The 22,184-nt window shown below is 36.7% G+C and overlaps 1 protein-coding gene across 10 annotated transcripts in view; it reads left to right on the plus strand.

Annotated features, from left to right (window-relative positions):
• Window positions 1–22,184, plus strand: part of DHX57 (DExH-box helicase 57) — a 60,028-nt gene that overhangs the window by 19,931 nt on the left and 17,913 nt on the right. For all 10 annotated transcript variants that reach the window (XM_082356075.1, XM_082356077.1, XM_082356079.1 and 7 more), the window contains 11 exons: window positions 95–933; window positions 2,487–2,665; window positions 4,458–4,579; window positions 5,559–5,754; window positions 6,297–6,421; window positions 10,800–10,933; window positions 11,847–11,901; window positions 13,573–13,778; window positions 17,663–17,779; window positions 20,425–20,521; window positions 21,583–21,756. In XM_082356075.1, the coding sequence (XP_082212201.1) occupies window positions 95–933; window positions 2,487–2,665; window positions 4,458–4,579; window positions 5,559–5,754; window positions 6,297–6,421; window positions 10,800–10,933; window positions 11,847–11,901; window positions 13,573–13,778; window positions 17,663–17,779; window positions 20,425–20,521; window positions 21,583–21,756 (2,244 nt within the window). The remainder of the gene's footprint in view (window positions 1–94; window positions 934–2,486; window positions 2,666–4,457; window positions 4,580–5,558; window positions 5,755–6,296; window positions 6,422–10,799; window positions 10,934–11,846; window positions 11,902–13,572; window positions 13,779–17,662; window positions 17,780–20,424; window positions 20,522–21,582; window positions 21,757–22,184) is intronic.

The raw sequence follows: 22,184 nt of genomic DNA on the forward strand, positions 1-22,184 counted from the left end.
GTATAGTTATGCCTTCCCATATATGTATTTAAATGAATTTCTCTTTTGAGGTTTGATATTACTCAGTCTTTTTTGTCATCTTCTCACTTGGCAGGTATGGTTTCAACACCGAGCGCTGTCAGGCAGCCCTGAGAATTTGCGATGGAGACCTGGGGGCATCACTGGAACATCTGCTCACCCAGTGTTTTTCAGAGACATTTGGAGAGAGGATGAAGATCTCTGAGGCCGTTGCGCGTATAAGCTTGGATGAGAGTGTGGAACAGCGACAGGAAGAGGCCTTTGCTCTCAAGTCAATCTGTGGAGAAAAATTTATAGAAAGAATTCAGAACAGAGTCTGGACCATTGGATTAGAACTGGGGTATTTGGCGAGTAAATTCCGCAAATCCAAGCAAAAGGAACGTACCAAAAATATACAGGAGACGTCACTTGAAATCTGTAAATTTTACCTCAGAGGAAATTGCAAATTTGGATCAAAGTGCAAATTCAAACATGAAGTGCCCCCAAATCAAGTTATTGGAAAAGCAGAAAGAAGTGTAGATGATTCCCATCTAAATGCTGACGAAGATGCATCTTTTTTATACGAACTTGAAATTCGATTTTCTAAAGACCACAAATACCCCTACCAAGCTCCCCTTGTGGCATTTTATTCCACCAATGAGAATCTACCTCTGGCTTGTCGTTTACATATTTCTGAGTTCCTTTATGGCAAGGCCTTGACATTTGCAGAAACTTCAGAACCTGTTGTATATTCTTTGATAACCCTTTTAGAGGAAGAATCAGAAATAGCCAAGTTACTAACAAATACCCATCACAAGTACAGTATCCCTCCTGTGAACTTTCTGCCAGTATCCTCTGGGACCAGAATAAATAATCCTGTCTGTCATAAACCAGTGATTCCAAGTAATTCGTTTCTTTCAAATCAAATTCCAGAAGGTATGTCAGGCACTGATGCGGTGTTGTGGAGGCGGGGTTTGGAATGATGGATTACAGCAATCAGAGGCTCTGAGGGCCGGTATAGGGTCTCCCCTGAGCTGTGACCTGACTTTACTTGTAAGGCCTAATTCTGTCACTGTGTCTGGCTCCCTGAATTGAAAGTTTGTAGTGATGTATAAGTTTATTCTAGCAGTCGAGGGCTGGAAGAACCTTAAAGCATCCTTCCAGAAAAGTCTGTTTCGTGTAATCCATTTGGTTTCATGTGATTACTTCTGTTATTGTATATAGGATTACTTTAAAATGAGTTTTTAGAGATACTTCTCTTTCTATACCACCATCCGTACCCCCCTGCTTTTAGTATGCTAGACCCCCAAAAGTCATTAGGGGATGTCTCTCTTTATGGGTCCCTAAATCCTCAAATAGAGAAATGTTTGTACAAGCCTCTGGCTTCCTCCAGATCCAAGAGTGCCGTACAGATTCTTACATCACAAGTAACCCCCCTTTCAAAGTTCACCGTAGGATCTCTCTTATTTTTTGCCACCTTTCTTTTAGAGCAGCAAGTTTTATTATTTCCCAGGAGTTCCTAGGTAAATGTCAACAGGTAGAGAACAGTGAACCTGCACCGAGATGCAGATGCTGGACAGCCGGCTAGGTTCCCTCACTGGCCCCTTGACTCGCTCCCAACCTGCAGCGAGTTCTAGCACTCAGATGTGTTCCTCAAGAAATGACAAACTGTGTGTCGTGAACATTTTTTTTAAGATAACAGCTTTATTAAGATATAATTTGCACACCATAAAATTTACCCTTTTGAAGTATACTATTCAGTGGTTTTTAGTATATTAACAGAGTTGTGCAACCATGACCACTGTCTAACTCTGGAACGCTTTCATCACCCCAGAAAGAAACTCTGTACCTGTTAGCAAGTCACTCCTCATTTCTCCCTTCCTCCAACCCCTAACAACCATGAATCTATATTCTGTCTCTATGGATTTGCCTATTCTGGACATTTCATGGAAATGGAATCATATAGTAAATATGTGGCTTTTTGTGATTGGCTTCTTTCACTTAGCATAATGTTTTCAAGGTTCATCCATGTTGTAGCGTGTATCAGTACTTCATTCCTTTTTATTACTGAATACTATTCCATTATATGGACATACCACATTTCATTTATTGATTCATCATATGATAGACATTTGGGTTATTTTGTGTCATGGAATTGTAGGTACACTTGCAAATATTTGAAACTTTCAGTTAATTCCTGAATGTACAGAGTCCACTGGATTAACAAGGCAGGGCATGATTTTCTTTTCTTTGTTTTTAATTTGGTTTAATCAAAGCCACTTACACTTGATTAAAGTTTATTTGGAGATGCATTTTAAGTTCTTTAGCAGTAGAAGTAGTAGTGTGGAAATGAATGAACTTGTTTTATTCAAGCTTTAACTTTTTCTCCATTTATGATTTTTTTGTTGTTGTTACTTTGTTAGATAGTGACTTTTCCTTGCTAAAGAAAGGGCTCTATATTGAAAACGTTTCCTTTTATCCCCTTCAAGTTGAAAAAGAATCAGAGCCTGAGGAGGAGACAGATGAGGATGAAGGTCCTGCACCAGTTATGGTGGAGAATGAAAGCTATGTCAACCTTAAGAAAAAGATTTCCAAAAGATATGACTGGCAGGCAAAATCAGTACGTGCTGAAAATGTCAAAATCTGCAAGCAGTTCCGAATAAAACAGGTAGGGTATTCTGAGAGAATAGCTAGCATTGTCTCCCTAATGTATGGATGAAGGGATTAGGAATTAGGAAGCTTTGGCTACTCTCTATGGTATACTTTCAGTTCTCTTTTACTCTGATTTGTCAAAGTTTCTGCATGCCACAGCAAACTTGGATGCATGTTCTAGATAGTTTTGGAAAATCCAATGGCTGATGAAAATGAAACACATATATACCAAATATTCTGAGAATCATGTGGCTTTGTTACTATGATAGAAATCTGATAAGTGAAAGGAAAAGTAGTACTGTGATTTACATTAGAAATAACAGTATAGTAAAGGAGAAGGATAAGGAGGGACTCTTACCCCATTTCAAAGGCTCACAGGATAAATAATTTGCCCACGGTCACATAGCTGGTAAGTGGCAACACAGGGTTTCAAGCTAATTCTCTCTGTTTTCAAAGTCCATGTTGTTTTTACCCCATTCAGGGGTAAAAATAAGATTATTTTAAAAGAACTCATAAGGGAAGTATTAGGGCAGAGTTGGATGTAGGATAAAGACGAGTTGCTTAACCAGTTTGGGGATTAGATTAGATGCTATCTAAGGCCCTTCCGATTCTAAAGTTCTGTGATTCTGATTTTTGACAGAGTATATATATAACACTAGTACATATATACTGCAACACCCATAGAATGTCAAATTGACTAGAAAATCGCGCCATAAATAATAAGATGGTGGAAATAAAAAATTACACATTCAGTTTGAACAGTGTGTTTAGAGGTGATAAAATTACATGCAGAAAATGTGTATTTTAATATAAATGTTAGTATAAATTTCTTACGTTAGTCAAAAATACATCCACAGTTTTAACCTACAGTACAATGTTTATAGCATTGGCCATTAGATGTCAAACTGAGTTACATAGATGTGGTGATTGGCCAAAAAGAACCCTTTAAATGAGGGAGTACTCAAAAACAAAACAAAACAAAAAAACGATGAGGGCGTGTCAGAAGGACTCAGGGATCAACCTGGAAAAGCTCCCAATGGCCAAAATGAAATAATGAGAGCAAGAAAATAAATTGGATTATATCTTAGGTATTGGATATACAGTATTGGATTATAACCCAGGAATTAAAAAAAAAGAAATCTATAAATCCATACCAGTTTATTTTTATTTATTTATTCTCGACAGATAAAAATTGTATATATTTAAGATGTTGAAAAAAAAAAAAAAGAACCATTTAGTGAGTGCTGTTACTGTTAGTGATTTTGGTAAAAATCTGATACTGTGTAGAACTACGCTGTGTTGTATGGTAGCCCTTAGCCACGTGTAGCTATTTAAAGTTAAATTTATTAAAATTAAATAAAATAAAAAAATTCAGGTCCTCGATAGCACTGATCACAGCTCAAGTGCTCAACAGCCACATGGAGCCAGAGGTTGCTATGTTGGACAGCGCAGACAGAACATTTCCATCGGCACGGAAAGTTCTGTTGAACAGTGCTAGTATAGAGACTTACAAAAATAGCTGGATAGGTGCTAAGCAAGAGGGGTTATTTCTCTTATAAGATCCTTCAGTTCATTCAGATGTAGGAAAGCCACACAGATCCCACAGCTTATTCTGGCTGATTCTCTGAACAGCCTTCTGACTAAAGTCACCAGCATCCAACCCCCAACAAATCTGCACTTTCTGTCTCTAAACAAATTGGTGAAGAAAGAGCAGAAAGGGTAGGTCTAACTATGGGATTCCACATTCAGAGCTTTGTGAAAGGTGATTGAAAGTAACCAAACTGATGTCTTATCTTTTATTTTATTAGGCCTCCAGACAGTTCCAGTCAATTCTGCAAGAAAGACAATTACTCCCTGCTTGGGAAGAAAGAGAAAACATTCTTAAATTGTTGAGCAAGCACCAAGTGCTTGTTATAAGTGGTATGACTGGGTAAGAATGTGATTTGTTTGTAATGCAGCTTTCATCTATAAATACGGTGTGTGCCCTGGTTACCACCACCAATTCTACTTTTAAAAAAAAACAGTTGCTGGTGTTATTTGTGCTTTTTCCTGTCAAATATTAAATAATATTTCACAGAGGCAAATAATGTGGCAACTGTAGCCAATAGAGCCAAATTACAAAAAACAAACAAAACTCAGAAATTTAGGAATTTATAGATATTGTATACCTCTGCCTTAACATGATTTTAAGGCAAAAGGCCTAGCTGAAGGCTTTTAACAAGGCCCATTTTAAAATGTAAAGGACAGTTCCAGAACATTTAGCTTGAAACTTCAGAAATAAATTTTCTAAATTTATTCTGATTTCCTTAAAGCTTTTGTTTAAGAACAACTTAGGGTACATTATTTTTCCTGTTCCACACTCTCCATATGTTATCCAAACCTATTTAGCAGGGACAAGTTGCAGGCTTAATCTAGTTCTGTATTCAAGGGTCTTCAATTTAATAATTACATTTGTGCCCAGATTCACAGATATAGTAGTAACTTTGTATCTTCCAGTTTCTTATCTTTTTAACCTCAGTCAGTACTTTGGTATAGCCACAGCAATACCACACCAATGGGAAAAATATAAAGTATTTTAATAATCATAATACTCCTGTTTCTTTAGAATTCATATGTAGAGTTCACATTCCTGGAGGCATTTATAGACCTTAACCTAATGTTTATTCAGTAGTCCCAGTTTTACAAATAATAGTAAACTATTATTTGATTGCCCTGTTAACCTAAGTGCAAATTCCTAGGAGTTATCAGCTGTAGGTTATAGGTCAGTAGGTAGGGTTAGAAGATAGATGAAGGTGAACAACTTTTATTCTAGTTAGCTTCTTACTTTCCTTATTGGATATGATTGCTTCTTTAGTTAACTAGAGCACTTGAAAACTCTTATTTTAGGACTTATTTGTTTTGACATACAGATGTGGGAAAACCACACAGATTCCACAGTTTATTCTGGATGATTCTCTGAACGGACCACCTGAGAAGGTGGCTAACATCATCTGTACCCAACCCCGACGAATCTCTGCGATCTCTGTCGCCGAACGCGTTGCTAAAGAAAGAGCAGAGAGAGTGGGTCTGACTGTGGGATACCAGATCCGGTTAGAAAGTGTCAAGGTTTGTATGCTTTTCTTATTTCCTGATGACAGAAATTTACAATTTTCAAGTATGAAGCGCCCTTGGGGTCTGGAGATTCTGGGCAAGTTGGAATATATACTTCAATAGGGCTGAAGTCCTTTTAGAAATATTTTGGTTTAAACTCTTATTGGGGTGTACTTAATTTCCTCTGTAAAGACCTTCTATTCTTTATTGGCAGAAGTGACCTAGTAGGTGCTGCTTTGTTCCTAAACTGGGATTTAATCCATTTAACCAAATATGGAATGAACAAAGGCAGAATTGATTTCATCACTCACTGTTATTTTTATGTTTTATAATAATTTTTGAATGCTTTCTATGAGTCTTAAAATTTTGATGTAAAGTAGAAAAGCTTTGTTGTTGCCAGCAAGAAACTATGCATTTAGTTTCTTGGTTTATATTAAATAGAACTGCTGGTGTTTTCAGTATTCTTTATCCCTATCCATTAAAAATGGCTTTGCCAGGAAAGTGTTTCCTTTTTTCAGAAAGTTCATTAAAGCTTTCTATGCCCTTTTACGTGTAAGTCCTCAGCCACCAGACTGTTATACTGCACCACAGGAGTGCTGCTAAGAAGGCTAGAGGGGGACACAGCCCTACAAGGAATCACCCATATCATTGTTGATGAAGTCCATGAGAGGACAGAAGAAAGGTAAGGCAAAGGTTTTCCAAGTGCATACCCACACACATCAAATGAAGACATGGCTGAGAGAATTTTATTCTGCTTCCAGTTAAGTTCCTAAGAGCTAGTAATGGTAATTGCCATAGAGAAGGCTTAAGCTAGAGAAGAGGAACTGCCTTCCTGGTCTCCAGGGTCTGTGACACGAAAAATGCTAGGAGAGCACATGTTCATCACTGGAAGAGTCATCCTATTAGATGGACATCGTCTAATAAGAGGCAGCATGCTGAGCTGGGTGCTGTACTTAGCAGGAATATCAGATGTAATGCATGCTATAGCTGATGGATTGGTCACTATGTGCTTCCTTCTTTGTGCATTTGGTCAGTCATTCAGTCCTGACATTCATTCATATATTTATTGAGCCTGCATTAAGTGCCAAGTGGCCTATTAATTGCTGGGGATACTGTAGTGAACAAACATATATGTTTCCCCTTTATCTCTTATGGTCTGATAGGAAAAACAAATAATGAACAGGTAAATAAATAAGCAAATAACTACAAATTGGAATAAGTACCATAAAGGAATAAACAGGATGCTGTGTTTGGGGGGAGAGAGCCATGAGATAGTCAGAGATTATATCTCTGAAGAGATTACATTTAAATTAAAAACAGAAGTGTGAAAAGGAGTCTTATGAGACATATGAGGGCAAGGTCATCATTTGCAAGGACTCTGCAGTGGTAAAGGGCTTCATGAGTCCAAAAACTGGAGGAAGGCCAGTGCAGCTGGTATGTAGTGAATGAGGGGAAAAGTGACAGCTAAAAAAAGCAGGAGACTATGCACCATTAATAATAAAGCATTTGGATTTTACTTTAATGGAATTGGAAGTCATTAAAGGGTCAAGGTATAAAATCAAAATTCTCAATATTTTAAAATGAAGGGCCAGGTAAATAGATGGCATTGATCATAGTTTGTCGTGTAGATCATGCTCTAAAGTAGTAAAAAAGTAGTGGGAAAAAGAGAGATGATCCTGTGCAAATCATGAGGCTTTCCCAAAAAGGACTATATTATTATAAATATCTTGAGAAGAAGAAAGTCTGAGTAAAGTTGATGGGCTGACAGAGAAGCAGAAAATAGATCATAGCAAAACTAAAAAAAAAGAAACAAACGTGAAAAGAGGTCCCAGCTATTGCTGATAAAAAGTTTTTAAAAAATGAACAGGGAAGACATGTAAACAGAAGACTATTTGTTAGAAGAAATAAATACACTAATATAGTAGTAATTAAGAAATATAAAGAAATTTGAAACTAAAGAAAAATATTTTTATATAAAAAGAATATATCAGGGAATTCCCTGGTGGTACAGTGGTTAGGGCTCTGTGCTTTCACTGCCGGGGCCCTGGACTTGATCCCTGGTGGGGGAACTTAGATCCTGCAAGCAGCACAGTGTGGCCAAAAAATTTTAAAAAGAATAGATCAAAATAAAAAATATTTCTTAGAACAAGACAATAATAAATTTTAAATAGCTATATAGAAAACACTGAAAATCTTTGAGGGGCAAATAATCTTTACATAGAGACTCCAGAAAACAGTAGGGAAAAAAATAAATGGTAAATAATGTCATTTTGCACCTAAATGTTAAAATGAACTTTTGAAAGAATTTATTTTAACAGAATCACTGAACAACCTGGAAGAGGGAATCAAATAAAACATTCAACCAAACTAATAATATTTAAATGATTGTATTGTAAAAATAAATTTTTAATTTTAGGGGAAATTAAATCCAATGTAATTTTGAACATAAAGAATAGCTTTGGGTTTCATAACATCTATACTTCCACAAACTCAGTGAAACTGGAAGATAGCACTGGATCTGGTTCCTGGCTGCAATGATGCTCTCAAAAAGAGATTTTTATAAAACCTAATGACCTATAGAATATCAACAGTTATAAACAAAGTATTTTCACATCCAAATAAAGATAAATTACACACTGGAGAAGGGAGATTTGAGCATTTACAAATACCAGTCTTTGGAAATGGAGTATACAAATTATAAGAAAAAGTAGGGGAGTATTTGCTAGCTCTGACTGAAAAAGGCAGAAAATAGGGGGTGGTGGTGTGATGAATTGGGAGATTAGGATTGACATATATACACTAATATGTATTAAATGGATAACTAATAAGAACCTGCTGTATAAAAAAATAAATAAAATTTAAAAATTAAAAAAAAAAAGTAAAATCTAGGAACCAAGATCAGTTAAAAAATAGATAAGATAAAAGGTTGAATATAGAAAAATTATAATTATATTTGTTTAAAATTTTTAATACATTTTCTGATCATAGAGATAATGACATTATTCTGACACATTTAGGCAATATTAAATGTCAAGAAGAAGAATTTCTGTCCCTTATAGAATTGCTAATTACATGTTAACAATTTGTTCTGTTTTTTTCTGGGAGTATATTGGGAGTTAGCAGAGAGATGTATATCCACAAACACTATTGGGATTATATAGTGCTGTGTGCTGCATTTGATCTAATATTTAATATGACAGCATGAACTGTCTTTGAAATTATTGCTAATAATTGCATGAGGAAATTCTAACGTGTGGATGTACCATAAATTACTTAACCATTTACCTATTGTTATATTATTTTCCTTTTCCCTAAAAAAGAAACAGAATAGTCATAAATGTAATTAAATTAGCTCATTGAAGAAAACTAAGTAGTTCAAGAATATACTCATTAAAAATTCAAACAAGGGCTTCCCTGGTGGCACTGTGGTTGCGAGTCTGCCTGCCAATGCAGGGGACACGGGTTCGAGCCCTGGTCTGGGAAGATCCCACATGCCGCGGAGCAACTGGGCCCGTGAGCCACAATTACTGAGCCTGCGCGTCTGGAGCTTGTGCTCCGCAACAAGAGAGGCCGCGATAGTGAGAGGCCCGCGCACCGCGATGAAGAGTGGCCCCAGCTTGCCACAACCGGAGAAAGCCCTCGCACAGAAACGAAGACCCAACACAGCCATAAGTAAATAAATAAATAAATAAATAAATAAATAAAATTTAAAAAAAAAAAAAATTCAAACAATACAGATAAAGTGAAAGTCCCCTGTAACACTCCCAAACCATTCCCAGTCCCTGCCCCAGAGATAACTACAGTGATCAGATTGGTGATATGTCCTACTATACATTGACATATATGCTTGCTTTGTCAGAAATAGGTACTTTTATTTCCAGACCTTTTTTTTCTTATACAAATTATATATTCATTTAGTAAATTAACAAACATTTATTGAGCACCTACTATATCCCAGGCAGTGTTCTAGATACTGAGTAGTATCTTGTAGAACAAAATAACCAAAATCCCCATCCTCATGGAGCTTATATTCTAGTGAGAGAGCCCAACAATAAGCAAGATAAAGAAGTAAAATATAAAGTATGTTTGTTAAGTGCTAAGAAGAGAAAGGGTAATATGAAATGCAAGGGAGGGGAACATTTGAAATTTTAAACATGGTGGCCAGGGAAGGCCTAGCTGAAAAGGTACATTTTGAGTAAAGACTCCAAGAAAGTGAGTGAGTGAGCTACCTCTTGAATGTCTGGGAGAAGCCCTTTCTAGGCACATTAATAACGTGCAAGGGACCTGGGGTCCATGTCTGAAAGACAGCAAGGAGGACAGTGTGGCTGGAGCCAAGTGATAAAGGGGGAGAGCGACAGGAAATGAGTAGTGAGGGTACAGATCATGTCACATAGGGCCTCGTTAGTGAGGACTTTGATAAGAAGTCGTTGAAGGATTTTGAGCAGAAGAGTGGCACAATCAGATTTACATTTGTGCAGAATTATTGGTCTACCATACTGAGAATAGATTTTAGGGGGGCAAGGGCTGAAACAGGGAGACCAGTTAGGACATTGCTGTTCTGCGGTACATATTGTTCTACAACTTGGGTTTTTTTCACTAACAATATCTCTTAGAGATGTTTTCATGTCTGTATCTAGAGCTCTACTTTATTCCTTTTATCTGCCTCATGTTATTCCTTAGAATGGATGATAACTGTAATTAACCATTTCTTGGTTGATAGACATTTCGGTTGTTTCCACTGATTTACAAACAATGCTATAATGAAAATCGTTGTATATACCTCTTTATGTACATGTAGATATTAAGAAGTGGAATTATCAAATGCAATGATGAATGCTGTTGGTATTTTGATTGGCACTACACTGAATTTAGTTTATTTGGTGGGAAATTGATATCTTTATAACATTAAGTCTTCACATCTAGGAACATGACACATCTTTCTATGAGTGTTATAAATTTTTTTCACGTAAGTCTTACACTTACTTGAAATATGTCAAAGGTTATTAATTTTCATGTATTAAATTTGTTTGATCCTCAGGTGTTTCTTTTATTTCCTCTAGTGACTTCTTACTGCTAGTTTTGAAAGACATTGTGTTGCAGAGACCAACTCTTCAAGTTATTCTGATGAGTGCAACTTTAAACGCTGAGCTCTTTTCAGAATATTTTAATTCCTGCCCAGTTATCACTATACCAGGTGATTAAAATCCATCAGTAAATATGTATTGTCCTAATAAGCAAATATAATTATTTTAAAGTTCACTTGAGATATAAATGAATATTTATACCTCTTCCTAGAGAAGAATTGATTAGTTTATAACAAATAAAATCATAACCATATAATGAAATTAATAAAGAGGTAATGTTATATTCATTTGCTGGGAGATTTTAATTTATATGTGCTTTAAAAAAAAAAGTCTGGGTTATTAGGATTTCTAGCATTCTGTTGTGTTTAACATCAAAATGTGTGTTTATAATGGTAATCTATCATAAAGGGAAAAGTTTTATCTGTGTATAGCATATTTGTTCATTGCTGGTTCTGCTAAACTTCTGGATATTGTTCCACTCTGGGAGTAAGTGAAATTGGATAGTCTGTGTCTTCTTTTGGTGCTTTCACAGTCTCATTGTGGGATTAATTTATCACCTTGGGCTTTGGTTTATCATTCTGCATTTGATTGCTAAAGAACAATTTGGAAACACTGAGTGGTGAATAATTCATTCTAGTTATAGAGGATATCGACAGTAGATTTAAAGATGAAATTATATGCTTGATCTAGAATACAGTTGTTGACTGTTTAAAGGTCCCCTGCAGGGAAGAAGAGGGGGATAAAAAGGTTTAATAGATTTCTTTTTTTTAAAGGTTAAAAAAAGTCTTATTAGCAAATGATCATCTCTCCAACTATGCACTTCTGTTTTATTTACTAACTGGAATCTACTCCTTCCATTTTTATCATGAAAAGCTTGTTTTGAATACTTGTAAGACCACAGAGTAAATATAGTACCTTATTGTGCCAAGCTTCGTTTTAAGACAATTTTGCATATACAAACAGTTTCAAGATAGTTGAACGGGTATTCTGAGACTTTCCTGTTTTATTTTCTTGTTTTCCTAGGTCGTACATTTCCTGTTGATCAATTTTTTCTGGAAGATGCAATTGCTGTGACAAGGTAAGGAAGATATTAATTGAAGTTTGGTGAAAGTCCTTGAAAACAGAATTACTGTTTTACCTCAGTATGCCTGGAGACTAATAAATGGGTTAATTTTTCTTCTAATTTTTCAATTTGAGCATTTTGTTTTCCCCTTTCAGCGAATATTTATTATACAAATTATTTGAATTCAAAGGCAATATTATATATTAAGAGTACTGACTCAGGAATCCCTAATGTAGACTAAGGACCTTGGGTGATAATGATGTATGGATGTCGGTTCATCAGTTTTAACAAATGTACCACTCGGGTTGGGGATATTGCTAATGGGGGAGGCTGTGCGTAGGGGAGGGAGCAGGGGGTATATGGGGAATCTCTGTACCTTCTGCTCAGTATTGCTGTGAACCTAAAACTGCTTTAAAAAGTAAAGTCTGTTTAAAAAATGATGGGGAATTCCCTGGCGGTCCAGTGGTTAGGACTCAGCGATTTTATTGCGGTATCTTGGGTTCAATCCCTGGTCGGGGAACTAAGATCCCACAAGCCATGTGGCATGGCCAAAAAAAATCAAATAAAATGAAAATAAATAAAAAATTAAAAATGATGGACCAAATCTATGGAGAATTTAACATGGAAAAAAAGAAGTACTAATTCTGCAGACAGACTGCTAGTATTTAAATCCCTCTACTTACCAATGTAACATTGGTGAGTAGCTTAATCTCTCTGTGACTTAGTTTCATCATATGTAAAGTGAGCATATTAATAGTAGCCTCTTCAAGAGTTATGAGGATTAATTAATACTTGGAGTTAATACTTGCAAAGTGCTTAGAACTGTGCCTGGCATATATCAAATGCTTTATATATGTTAGCTATTATTATCATTATTATTCTGCCTTCAAGGATTTTGCAGTACATATGAGTGTATAAGTTCTATACCGGATAGAAGGTGGTAATGTCTATTGGATACCAACCGATTTCTCCCCTCTGAAAGCTCTGCTTCCTCTTCCTACTCTTTGACCTTGAAGATTCCCCAGGGTTTTATCCTTGCACTGTTTCTTCTCACTGTTAAATTCTTGCTTGGTTCTCTAAGACTCATGTGATTTCAGCTGTCACCCCTGTGCTGAGAACTCCCAGATTGGTATCTTCATTCCTGACCTCTGAGCTCCAGAATGGAAACACCTTTGATGTCTGACACCTTAAACTCAACCCAGAATTTTTTCTTTCTCTCTGCTCCTTCCATTCCTAACAAGCCCCCTCCTAATTCTACGTTACTTAGTGATACAGTATTCTCAAGCAAAAAACCCCAAAACAGTGGCTCTCAGACTTTAGTGTGCAGTAAGCATACTTGGGGAGCTTATTAAAATTGTTGTTTTGTGGGCCCAATCCCACTTCCACTGAATGTGAATCTCTGGGGAAATCATCTTTCAGCTAGTTTCCCTGTCTTTTTTCTCTCACTTTTCCAAATTCACTGCCTCCAGAATTATCTTAAAACAGAGCCAAAAGCATTCCAGTGTGTTCCCCACCAGTAATAGGGCACGGCGGACAGAATCCTGGACTGGTGGAAGAATAGCACATGAATTGGGCAGAAGCAGAGCAACATTCTGCTGAATGAGCACGGAAAACAGGTGAATAGTGTCATTCCTCACCAACAGACCCGCATCCACACCCACACATTTCTTTGTCTTCTTTCCTCAGGTATGTGTTACAGGATGGGAGCCCATATGCGCGCTCCATGAAACAGATGTCAAAGGAGAAGCTCAAGGCGAGGCGCAGCAGAACCGCATTTGAGGAGGTGGAGGAGGACCTGCGCTTCTCCCTGCACCTCCACGATCAGGATTCCACCAAAGATGCCGTGCCAGATCAACAGTTAGATTTTAAGCAGCTCCTGGCCCGCTATAAAGGTAATGTGCTTCCTGGGGGGAATATTACAGTTATGCCAAAGATAACTAGTTTTTCTCACGCCATGATCCAGAAGAAGAAAACGGTGGCTCTTGTTTCATAGTTACCTTGTCTTTAGTTCATCAGAACAACCTTAAACTTAGAAAAATAACAGTTCTAATACATACTAGATTAAAATTGTTATTATATTTACCAGTGGGTTTTTTCCTGATTATAAACGTGTTCATTATAGAAAAATTGGGAGGTAGTAAAATATAAATTATATTCTTGAGTGTTTTGTACCTTTGCATTTTGATATGATTTCAAATTCAGAATTAAAAATTTGCAAGACTACAGTGAACTCTCATATATCCTTTACCCTGATTCACCAATTATTAACATTTTGCTTCATTTGCTTTATTATTTGCTCTGGGTGCATATATATATTTTTTTCCTGAATGTTTTGAGGGTAAATTGCAGATATGATGCTCCTTAACCCCCAATATTTCAGTATGTATTTCCTAAGAACAAGGACATCCTCTTACATAACAATAGGATATGGGAATTTTCTGGCAGTCCAGGGGTTAGGACTCTGGCGCTTTCACTGCCGGGGCCCGGGTTCAATATCTGGTTGGGGAACTAAGACCCCACAAGCTGCACGGCATGGCCAAAAACAAAAACAAACAATAGGACATGATCAAAATGAAAACATTTAACACTAATACAGTACTACTGTTTAATCCACAGTCCATATTCTAATTTTGTCAATTATTTCAATAATGTCCTTTATTTTTTTAAGTGGTACAGGATCCAACCCAAGATTATATATTGCATTCAGTCATCATGTATCTTTAGTTTCCTTCTATCTGGAGAAATTTGCCAGCCTTTATTTTTCTTCTATGATTTACATTTTTAAGGAGTTTGGGCCAATTATTTTGTAGAATGTCCCTCTGTTTGGGTTTATCTAACGTTGCCCCATGATTAATTTTAGGTTATGCATTTTTGGTTAGAAAACCACAGAAACCATGTTGAGTCCTTCTCAGTGCATCATATCAGGAGGCACATGATGTTGGTTTGTCCCATTATTAGCAGTATTAACTTTGATCACCTGGTTAAGGTGATGCCTACGTTTCTCCTCTGTGTAGTTACTATTTATTCCCTGTTTAGTTAATAAGTCAGTTGTGGAGAGAGATTCGAAACTATTTATCCTATAATATCCTCAAAATTTCACCCACTAGTTTTAGCATTATTCAATAGGCCTCAAAAATGACATCTTTTTTTAGGGCCCACCCTGTGCTGAGCATTTTTTTTTTTTTTTTTTACACATGTAATGGGCTTACTATATTTCTTTTTATTTATTTATTTATTTTTATTTTTGGCTGTGTTTGGTCTTCGTTTCTGTGCGAGGGCTTTCTCTAGTTGCAGCGAGTGGGGGCCACTCTTCATTGTGGTGCGCTGGCCTCTACCGCGGCCCCTCTTGTTGCGGAGCACAGGCTCCAGACGCGCAGGCTCAGTAGTTATGGCTCACGGGCCCAGTTGCTCCGCGGCATGTGGGATCTTCCCAGACCAGGGCTCGAACCTGTGTCCCCTGCATTGGCAGGCAGAGTCTCAACCGCTGTGCCACCAGGGAAGCCCTGAGCATTTTTATATATGTTGTTAGGTGCTCCCTCCTCCCATGCCAGACTCCACCCAGCTTTGTTCCTAGATAGTCTTCCATACGTTCAGCTGGGCTGAACCCATAGAAGCCCTAAGGTTACTACTTTTGCTTTCTTCCTAAAGCCTAGACAGGTCTCACTTGCCTTTCCTGCTCTCTTTTCCGTGGACTGCCACCCCAACTCCTCTTGGTCCTTCCAAAAAAAAAAAAAAAGGTGTTTACCTTTCAAGGAGTAAGAGCCCTCAACCCCTGTTACTGCTTCTATAGCAGAAAAGGCAAGTGAGTTTTCCTTTTTCTCCTTCCACCAAAGACGCAGTCCTGCTTGGGAAATGGTAATCATAAAGGAATTAGGGCATTAGCCATTTGTTCTGCTGTTTAGGAAGATATACGTGGCTCCCAAACATTTCACTTAATCTTCCCAACATCCTGAGAAGTAAGGTTAAGAGCATAGACTTGTATCTTACAGACCTGGATTCGACTCCCCAGGCTCTGATAAAACCAGTTATATGCAAGTTCCTCATCCTCTCTATTCCTCAGTTTCCTGATCTATAAAATGCCTGTTATTTAGGAGATTAAATAAAATAATACAAATCCACAGCATAGTGCCCAGAGCTAGTAAGTGCAGATTTGTGATTCTAATGAAAATGTCTGACTCAGATGTTTGTGTTCTTTCTGTACATCATACCAGCTGACAATTCCCATTTCCTTATTCTATTAAATTGGTTAACAGGAAAATCTCTTTGGTTTCTCTTTTGAAATTCCAGAGTTTTCTTTAAGAATTATGACTGGATCTAAGCCACGGTCTTTCTAATGTCAAGCACAGAGATATCAAAGTTCAGAAAGCACCTCTGAGAACTCTTTTCTAAGGATTTGAGGTTGGGAAACCTGGCTGTACCACTAGCTTCTGTATGATGCTGGGCTGATTGATCACTTAGCTTCTCCGAGTCTCCTCTTCCCTGTGAAACCAAGACTTTATCTAGTTGATGTCAGTGCTCTCTTTCAGAAAATAAAAGTGTTCCCTAGCTCGATTTTTAAAACTTTTTCTAGTTAAAAAATAATAATAATCAGTCTTTTAAAATATATAAATGATTAGTAAAACCTGCCAAACTATTAAAAAATTTTTTTTTAATGATTTTCATTTCCCTTTTTTTCAGTTAGCTGATTCGTTCTCCTTTTTGAAAAGTCTGGCTATTTGGAATCTTGGCAAATAAAAATGCTTCCTGCTCTGCCTTCCACACCCAACCACACTTTTGCTTGTGTAGCTTATTTCTTCCTTTCTTTCATTTTTTACCAACATAGGGTTCACTCTTCAGAACAACATTGTTTAGCAACTGCTTTTGCCTCTCTTCAAGCTTTTCAGCAAAGCGTAGAAAGCTTCCCTTCCTTCATACCAACTACAGTTATTTTGCTCCACTTAGACTCTATTTCAGGTGATGGGTCATTAGAAAGAACTAAAAAGAAAGGGCAGCCGTCTTCAGAGAATTAGTCTGCCCAGGCATATGCTGTTTGTTTTTAAAAGAGCTGAGGCTTATAGTACAACACAAGGAAGTATATCTTTTACCAGGCTTCCGATGAATTAGAAGGAGATTGTAGACCCTTAACCTGAGGGTCAATGGGTAGACTTCAGGGGTACTGGTGAAGCCATTAAAATCACATGTATTTTTCAGGGAAGATTCATAACTTTTATGATTTTCTCAAGGAACCTAAAAGTTAAAAGTCACTGTTGTAAAGTTGCTGCTGTAAAGTCACTGTTGTAAAGTAAAGCTGTGGCCTCTGTGCACTGATTTTCACAGTTACTGTTGCCTGAACTTTTGGCTGATCTGACTCACAAGTTGATTGAATCTGGAAGGGTTTTCTGAAATATATTTGATATATTTATATATCAAATGTATTTGAGATGTATATATATATAATATATATTTATATAATATATAAATATATATAATACATATATATCTGAAATATATATAAAATATATTTTATATGATAGATAAAAGGGGAAGGAAAGAGAAAAGTTAAACGTTGCCTCTCGGTCTTTCCAGCAGGGGCAGGAGCTTGCTCTTTGGGTCACTGTTCAAGCAGAAAGTGCTTCTAATGAGCCTGTATTTTCTGAGAGACTGAAGGAAAAAAGTTCACTTCAGTACATTAAATGTGAACATCTATGTTATTAAATGAAATCAAGACACCCACCTGGTTCCCAGGCATATTTTCTTCAATAAGGTGTAACTATCCTGATTTTTACCTTTCTTTCAGGGGTCAGCAAATCAGTCATCAGAACAATGTCCATTATGGATTTTGAAAAGGTTAATCTTGAATTAATCGAGGCCTTGTTGGAGTGGATTGTGGACGGAAAGCACTCCTACCCTCCAGGTAACTGCTGCCTGTCTTAAGTGTGAGATGGCAAAGGGCAGGGAGTCTACCTCCTGAGATGGTGGGGACTGTGGGGACAGCCTCTCTTCCTGGAGCCCTCGCCCCAGTTCCTCACCTTTTCACCCCCAGTTGTGTGTAAAGTTGCTTATTAGGTTTTTCAGGAGGAAATTTTACCGTTTACCTTTTGAGGAAGTTTTACCTTTTACCCACTGAGCAAAAAGATGTTAACAATACAAAGTCCAAAATGAAGAAGGCTGAAAAGAAGGCCTGGGTGTCCACATGTCAACACTCAGTCCCTGGCTAAATGGGAGTCTAATAATGAGTGTTTGAATCATGTGAAGACTCTACACCTGGAGGCCACAGGGCAATGGGGTTAAGAGAACAGGCTTTGGAAAGTCTGATAAAATTCCCTGCTACTCCGAGCTCTGTAACCTTGGATAATAAAGTCCTTATCTTTTCTATGCCTCAGGCTCCTTGTTTGTAAAATGAAGACAATAATAAATCCTCTATGTTGAGGATTAAAAGAAACCATATACAAAGCACTTAGCACAGTGCCTGACGTATATTTAATGCCCAGTAGCTACTACCCCCAACAATATTATAGTTATGCTAGTATATTTATCATTGCTGTTATTATCACTGTTACTACTGCTACTCCTACTATTAAAACACAGAGCAATCCCTACTTTCCCCTTGCTCACTGTCTTCCCAGTGGCCTTTTTACCTCATTTGTAGTCCCTTATCTCCAGAATGAATGTCCCAGATCTTCTCATAACTGAATCCTTCACATCATTCAGGTTTCCAACAAATGTCTTCTCTTCAGAGGAGTCTTCTCTGACCACCCTATCTGTTGTCTCTCCCCTCACTCTATCACAATATCCAAAAATGGTTTTCATTTTCATTATAGCACTTAACACTATCCAAAATTATAGTTCCGCTTACTGATGGTCTCCTTCAGTAGAATGTAAGCTCTTTAAGAATAAGAATTTCTTGTGCACCACTGTATTCCTCAGACCCTAGAACAGAACCTGGAATCTTTAGGTATGGAGTAAATATTTGTTGCATGAATAGATGCAGCCATTGTTGAGTGATAATTAAGTGGAATCATAGATCAGAAAACTACATTATATGCTCATTACACAGTGCTTAATGACTGCCCTCTTCTGATTAGATCTTAATCATTATGTGGTATTTTCTAAGGAAACATGTGAGCCACATAAAATTATTGAAGTGCCTTGTTTCTCATTCCTTGGCAAGTAGCCATTGTTTGCTAATGCATTATCACTGGATTGAATATCTTATTTCATCCCAAAGGAAAAGACTATTATTGAAAAACATCAAGTATAGCAGCCAAAAAGAAATGTTAGAAAATTATCTGAATTCAAAGCAAAGTTGATGTAGTGATTAGGCAGTTGGTGATATATTTGTGAATATTAAAGATATCCTTGATACACATGGCCAAGCCATGAGGGCAGAGCAGATCAGAAGGCACATAAAAATACAGACAAATTTTCTTTTCCATCCATATAGATTATTTTACCACTCTTAAATTTTGTGCTACTTTAGTAGAGAGAAGCATGGGGTATGTAATGGAAAAAGCATGGATCTGGTACCAGAAACCCTATATTTGTTTTCGTACTCCCCTCTTATTGAGTTCTGTGACCTGACCATGTTACTGAGTCACCTTAAGGGTACTGTTAATCTTCTTAACGGGTGGTTATGAGGATCAAATGAGATAATATATGTGAACATTCTTTGTAAACTATGAAGTACAGTATTAAAACCAACCCTGAAAGATAATCTTTTGTCCTTCTTACTTCAGAGTTCAATTTTTGTAATAATTTAGTTTCCTTATTTATTTAGTGGGGAGAATAACCGTGATAAATTATTGGTCATGAGTTCCTTGTGGGCAGATCTTTGTTTTATATTCCATTGTACCTAGCACAGAGCTGACAAAGACACCCAATAAATATCTGTGGGATTAAAGGCGGGGTTAGTGAAGACAGTGTCAATTTCCTCTGTGAATAAAGCACAAAAGGAGGTGACTGTTGCTGAGTGACTGCTCTTGGCACAGAAATACACTGTAATCAGTTATCATTGCTTATTTTCTTTAATGTAAAATTTTAAAGCCCATAAACCATTATTATGGCATGGTAAGTTAATATACTGCCTCTTCAACACATATCTGAATTTAGATTACCAGACTGGCTGGCCAATTATAGTTTCTTTTTCTCATTTCCAATAAAATGTTTATGGATTTTATTTACTAATGGGGAGAAGAGTCTTCCTGTCATATAAGATTAGAAGGATAACTCTTTCTATAGAAACAGAATTTCAGTGGCCAGTGCACTGAAGAAGTATGTTTAAAGAGCTTTGCCAATGATTCTTGTATAACGTAAGGCATTATATTTTTCTACACATCATTTCTTTTTGTTTTCAAAAGATATAGTACCTCATTCATTCTGTAGTTATTAAGTCAGAAAATATATTTTAAAAGTTTGTTTTCCATTTAGTTCCCTGGGGACTTTACAAAGAAAAGAAAATTGTGAAAAATCTCAGATTATTACATTTTTCATTTAAAATTATAATCTGTATTAGTTTTTTCTTTTTCACACCTATCAGATTGATTCTTTTTATATACCCAGGTGCTATACTTGTATTTTTACCGGGACTAGCAGAAATCAAAATGCTTTATGAACAGCTACAGTCTAATTCTCTATTCAACAACAGACGTAGTAATCGGTAAGTTAATTGCTTTCTACATTCTTAATCATCTACTGCAGTTATGTGTGAAAATGAATAACCAGAAAGATCTCTTTGACTGTCAGCACCCTCTTTCGACCCTGGTGTCACTGCTCAAGAATATGTTATGCCAGCTGGGAATAGACAAAGCAGTTGGTTCCAGGGAGTCAGTCATTTCCATTCCATTATATAAAAACGCTTCTCTTCACGTAGCGTAGTGACTCAGCAAAATTGCATGCGCAGTTAACCCTAGAACAACACGGGTTTGAACTGCATGGGTCCACTTATACATGGATTTTTTTCAATGGTAAATACTGTAGTACTACATGATACGTGGTTAGTTAAATCCCTGGATGCAGAACCACAGATACAGAGGAACCACATATACAAAGGGCCAACTATAAATTATACATGGATTTTTGACTGCACAGAGGATTGGCCTTCCCTAATCCACGTATTTTTCGAGGGTCAACTGTAATTTCAGTTGCCAGATACTGGGGATTGGAGAAGCCAGTATTAATAACAACAAAGAAATGCTACCATTTTGAGAAAAAATAATTTTCAGTGGTTCCTATTCCAGTAGTAAGACAGACTGGGTGTGTCTTCATATCTAAGGGGACACTACTTGACAGATGAACACCCCCTAGAAATATAAGACTGAAGTTTCTTAGCATACGTGACTGTCTCTGTCTCTCTTTCTCTGAATTTAAAGGTAGGGAAAAAAATGATTCTTTGTTGATTAGTGTGCTCCAGGCTTGTTACTTGTAGAATGTCAACTCTTTAGTCCTCTTGTCAACTATTTAGTCCTCTTGATTATTTACTAGTGAATTACACTCCAGTTTTTCCCAAGTTGATGCAAGGTTTTTAGTTCATAGAACTGAGTAAATATTTTTTAAGGGTCAGAAAGAACTTTCCCATTTAGAAGACCTGGGCCTTGAGGACAGGTTGTGGAGAAGCTGCTGATTTTTGGAGTCACATTGTTAGTTTTAATAGAAATTCACCCATTATAACCCAATTTCAGTGTTTTGTACTAGAACACTAAATCCTTTTTTTTTTTTTAGATGTGTTGTTCACCCACTTCATTCATCTTTATCCAGTGAAGAGCAGCAGGCTGTGTTTGTAAAACCGCCTGTGGGTGTAACTAAGATTATAATTTCCACCAACATTGCTGAGACATCCATAACCATCGATGATGTGGTCTATGTCATCGATTCTGGGAAAATGAAAGAAAAGAGGTATCTTTTGGTGATGTAAGAGAGGGGCTAACGATGCCTCATTTGGAGCAACACAGCTGTTAAAGGCTAATGCTATTAAGCTACATGGATTACTGTTTGAAAAAATACTTTATGAAAACTCTCTGTAGATATATGAGTGATTCTGTAGCTAGGATCATGAATCTTATATTCAAACAGAGGTAGAAATTTTAAGTTTTTACCTTAGAAATAATTATTTTTCCTCTTTTTCTTATATGCTTTACATGTGCTTGAATGAAAAAGAATTGGTATGGGAGGTGATGGATATGTTAATTACCAAAAGGTTGGTAATCATTTCACAATGTATACATATATCAAAACATCACATTGTACACCTTAAATATATATAATTTTTATTTGTCGAAAATAAATTAAATGAAAAAAAAAATTTTTTTTAATTGAATAAAGAA

The sequence above is a fragment of the Balaenoptera borealis genome, assembly GCF_965194805.1.
Source record: "Balaenoptera borealis genome assembly, chromosome: 15".
In the NCBI taxonomy this organism is placed as follows: Eukaryota; Metazoa; Chordata; class Mammalia; order Artiodactyla; family Balaenopteridae; genus Balaenoptera; species Balaenoptera borealis.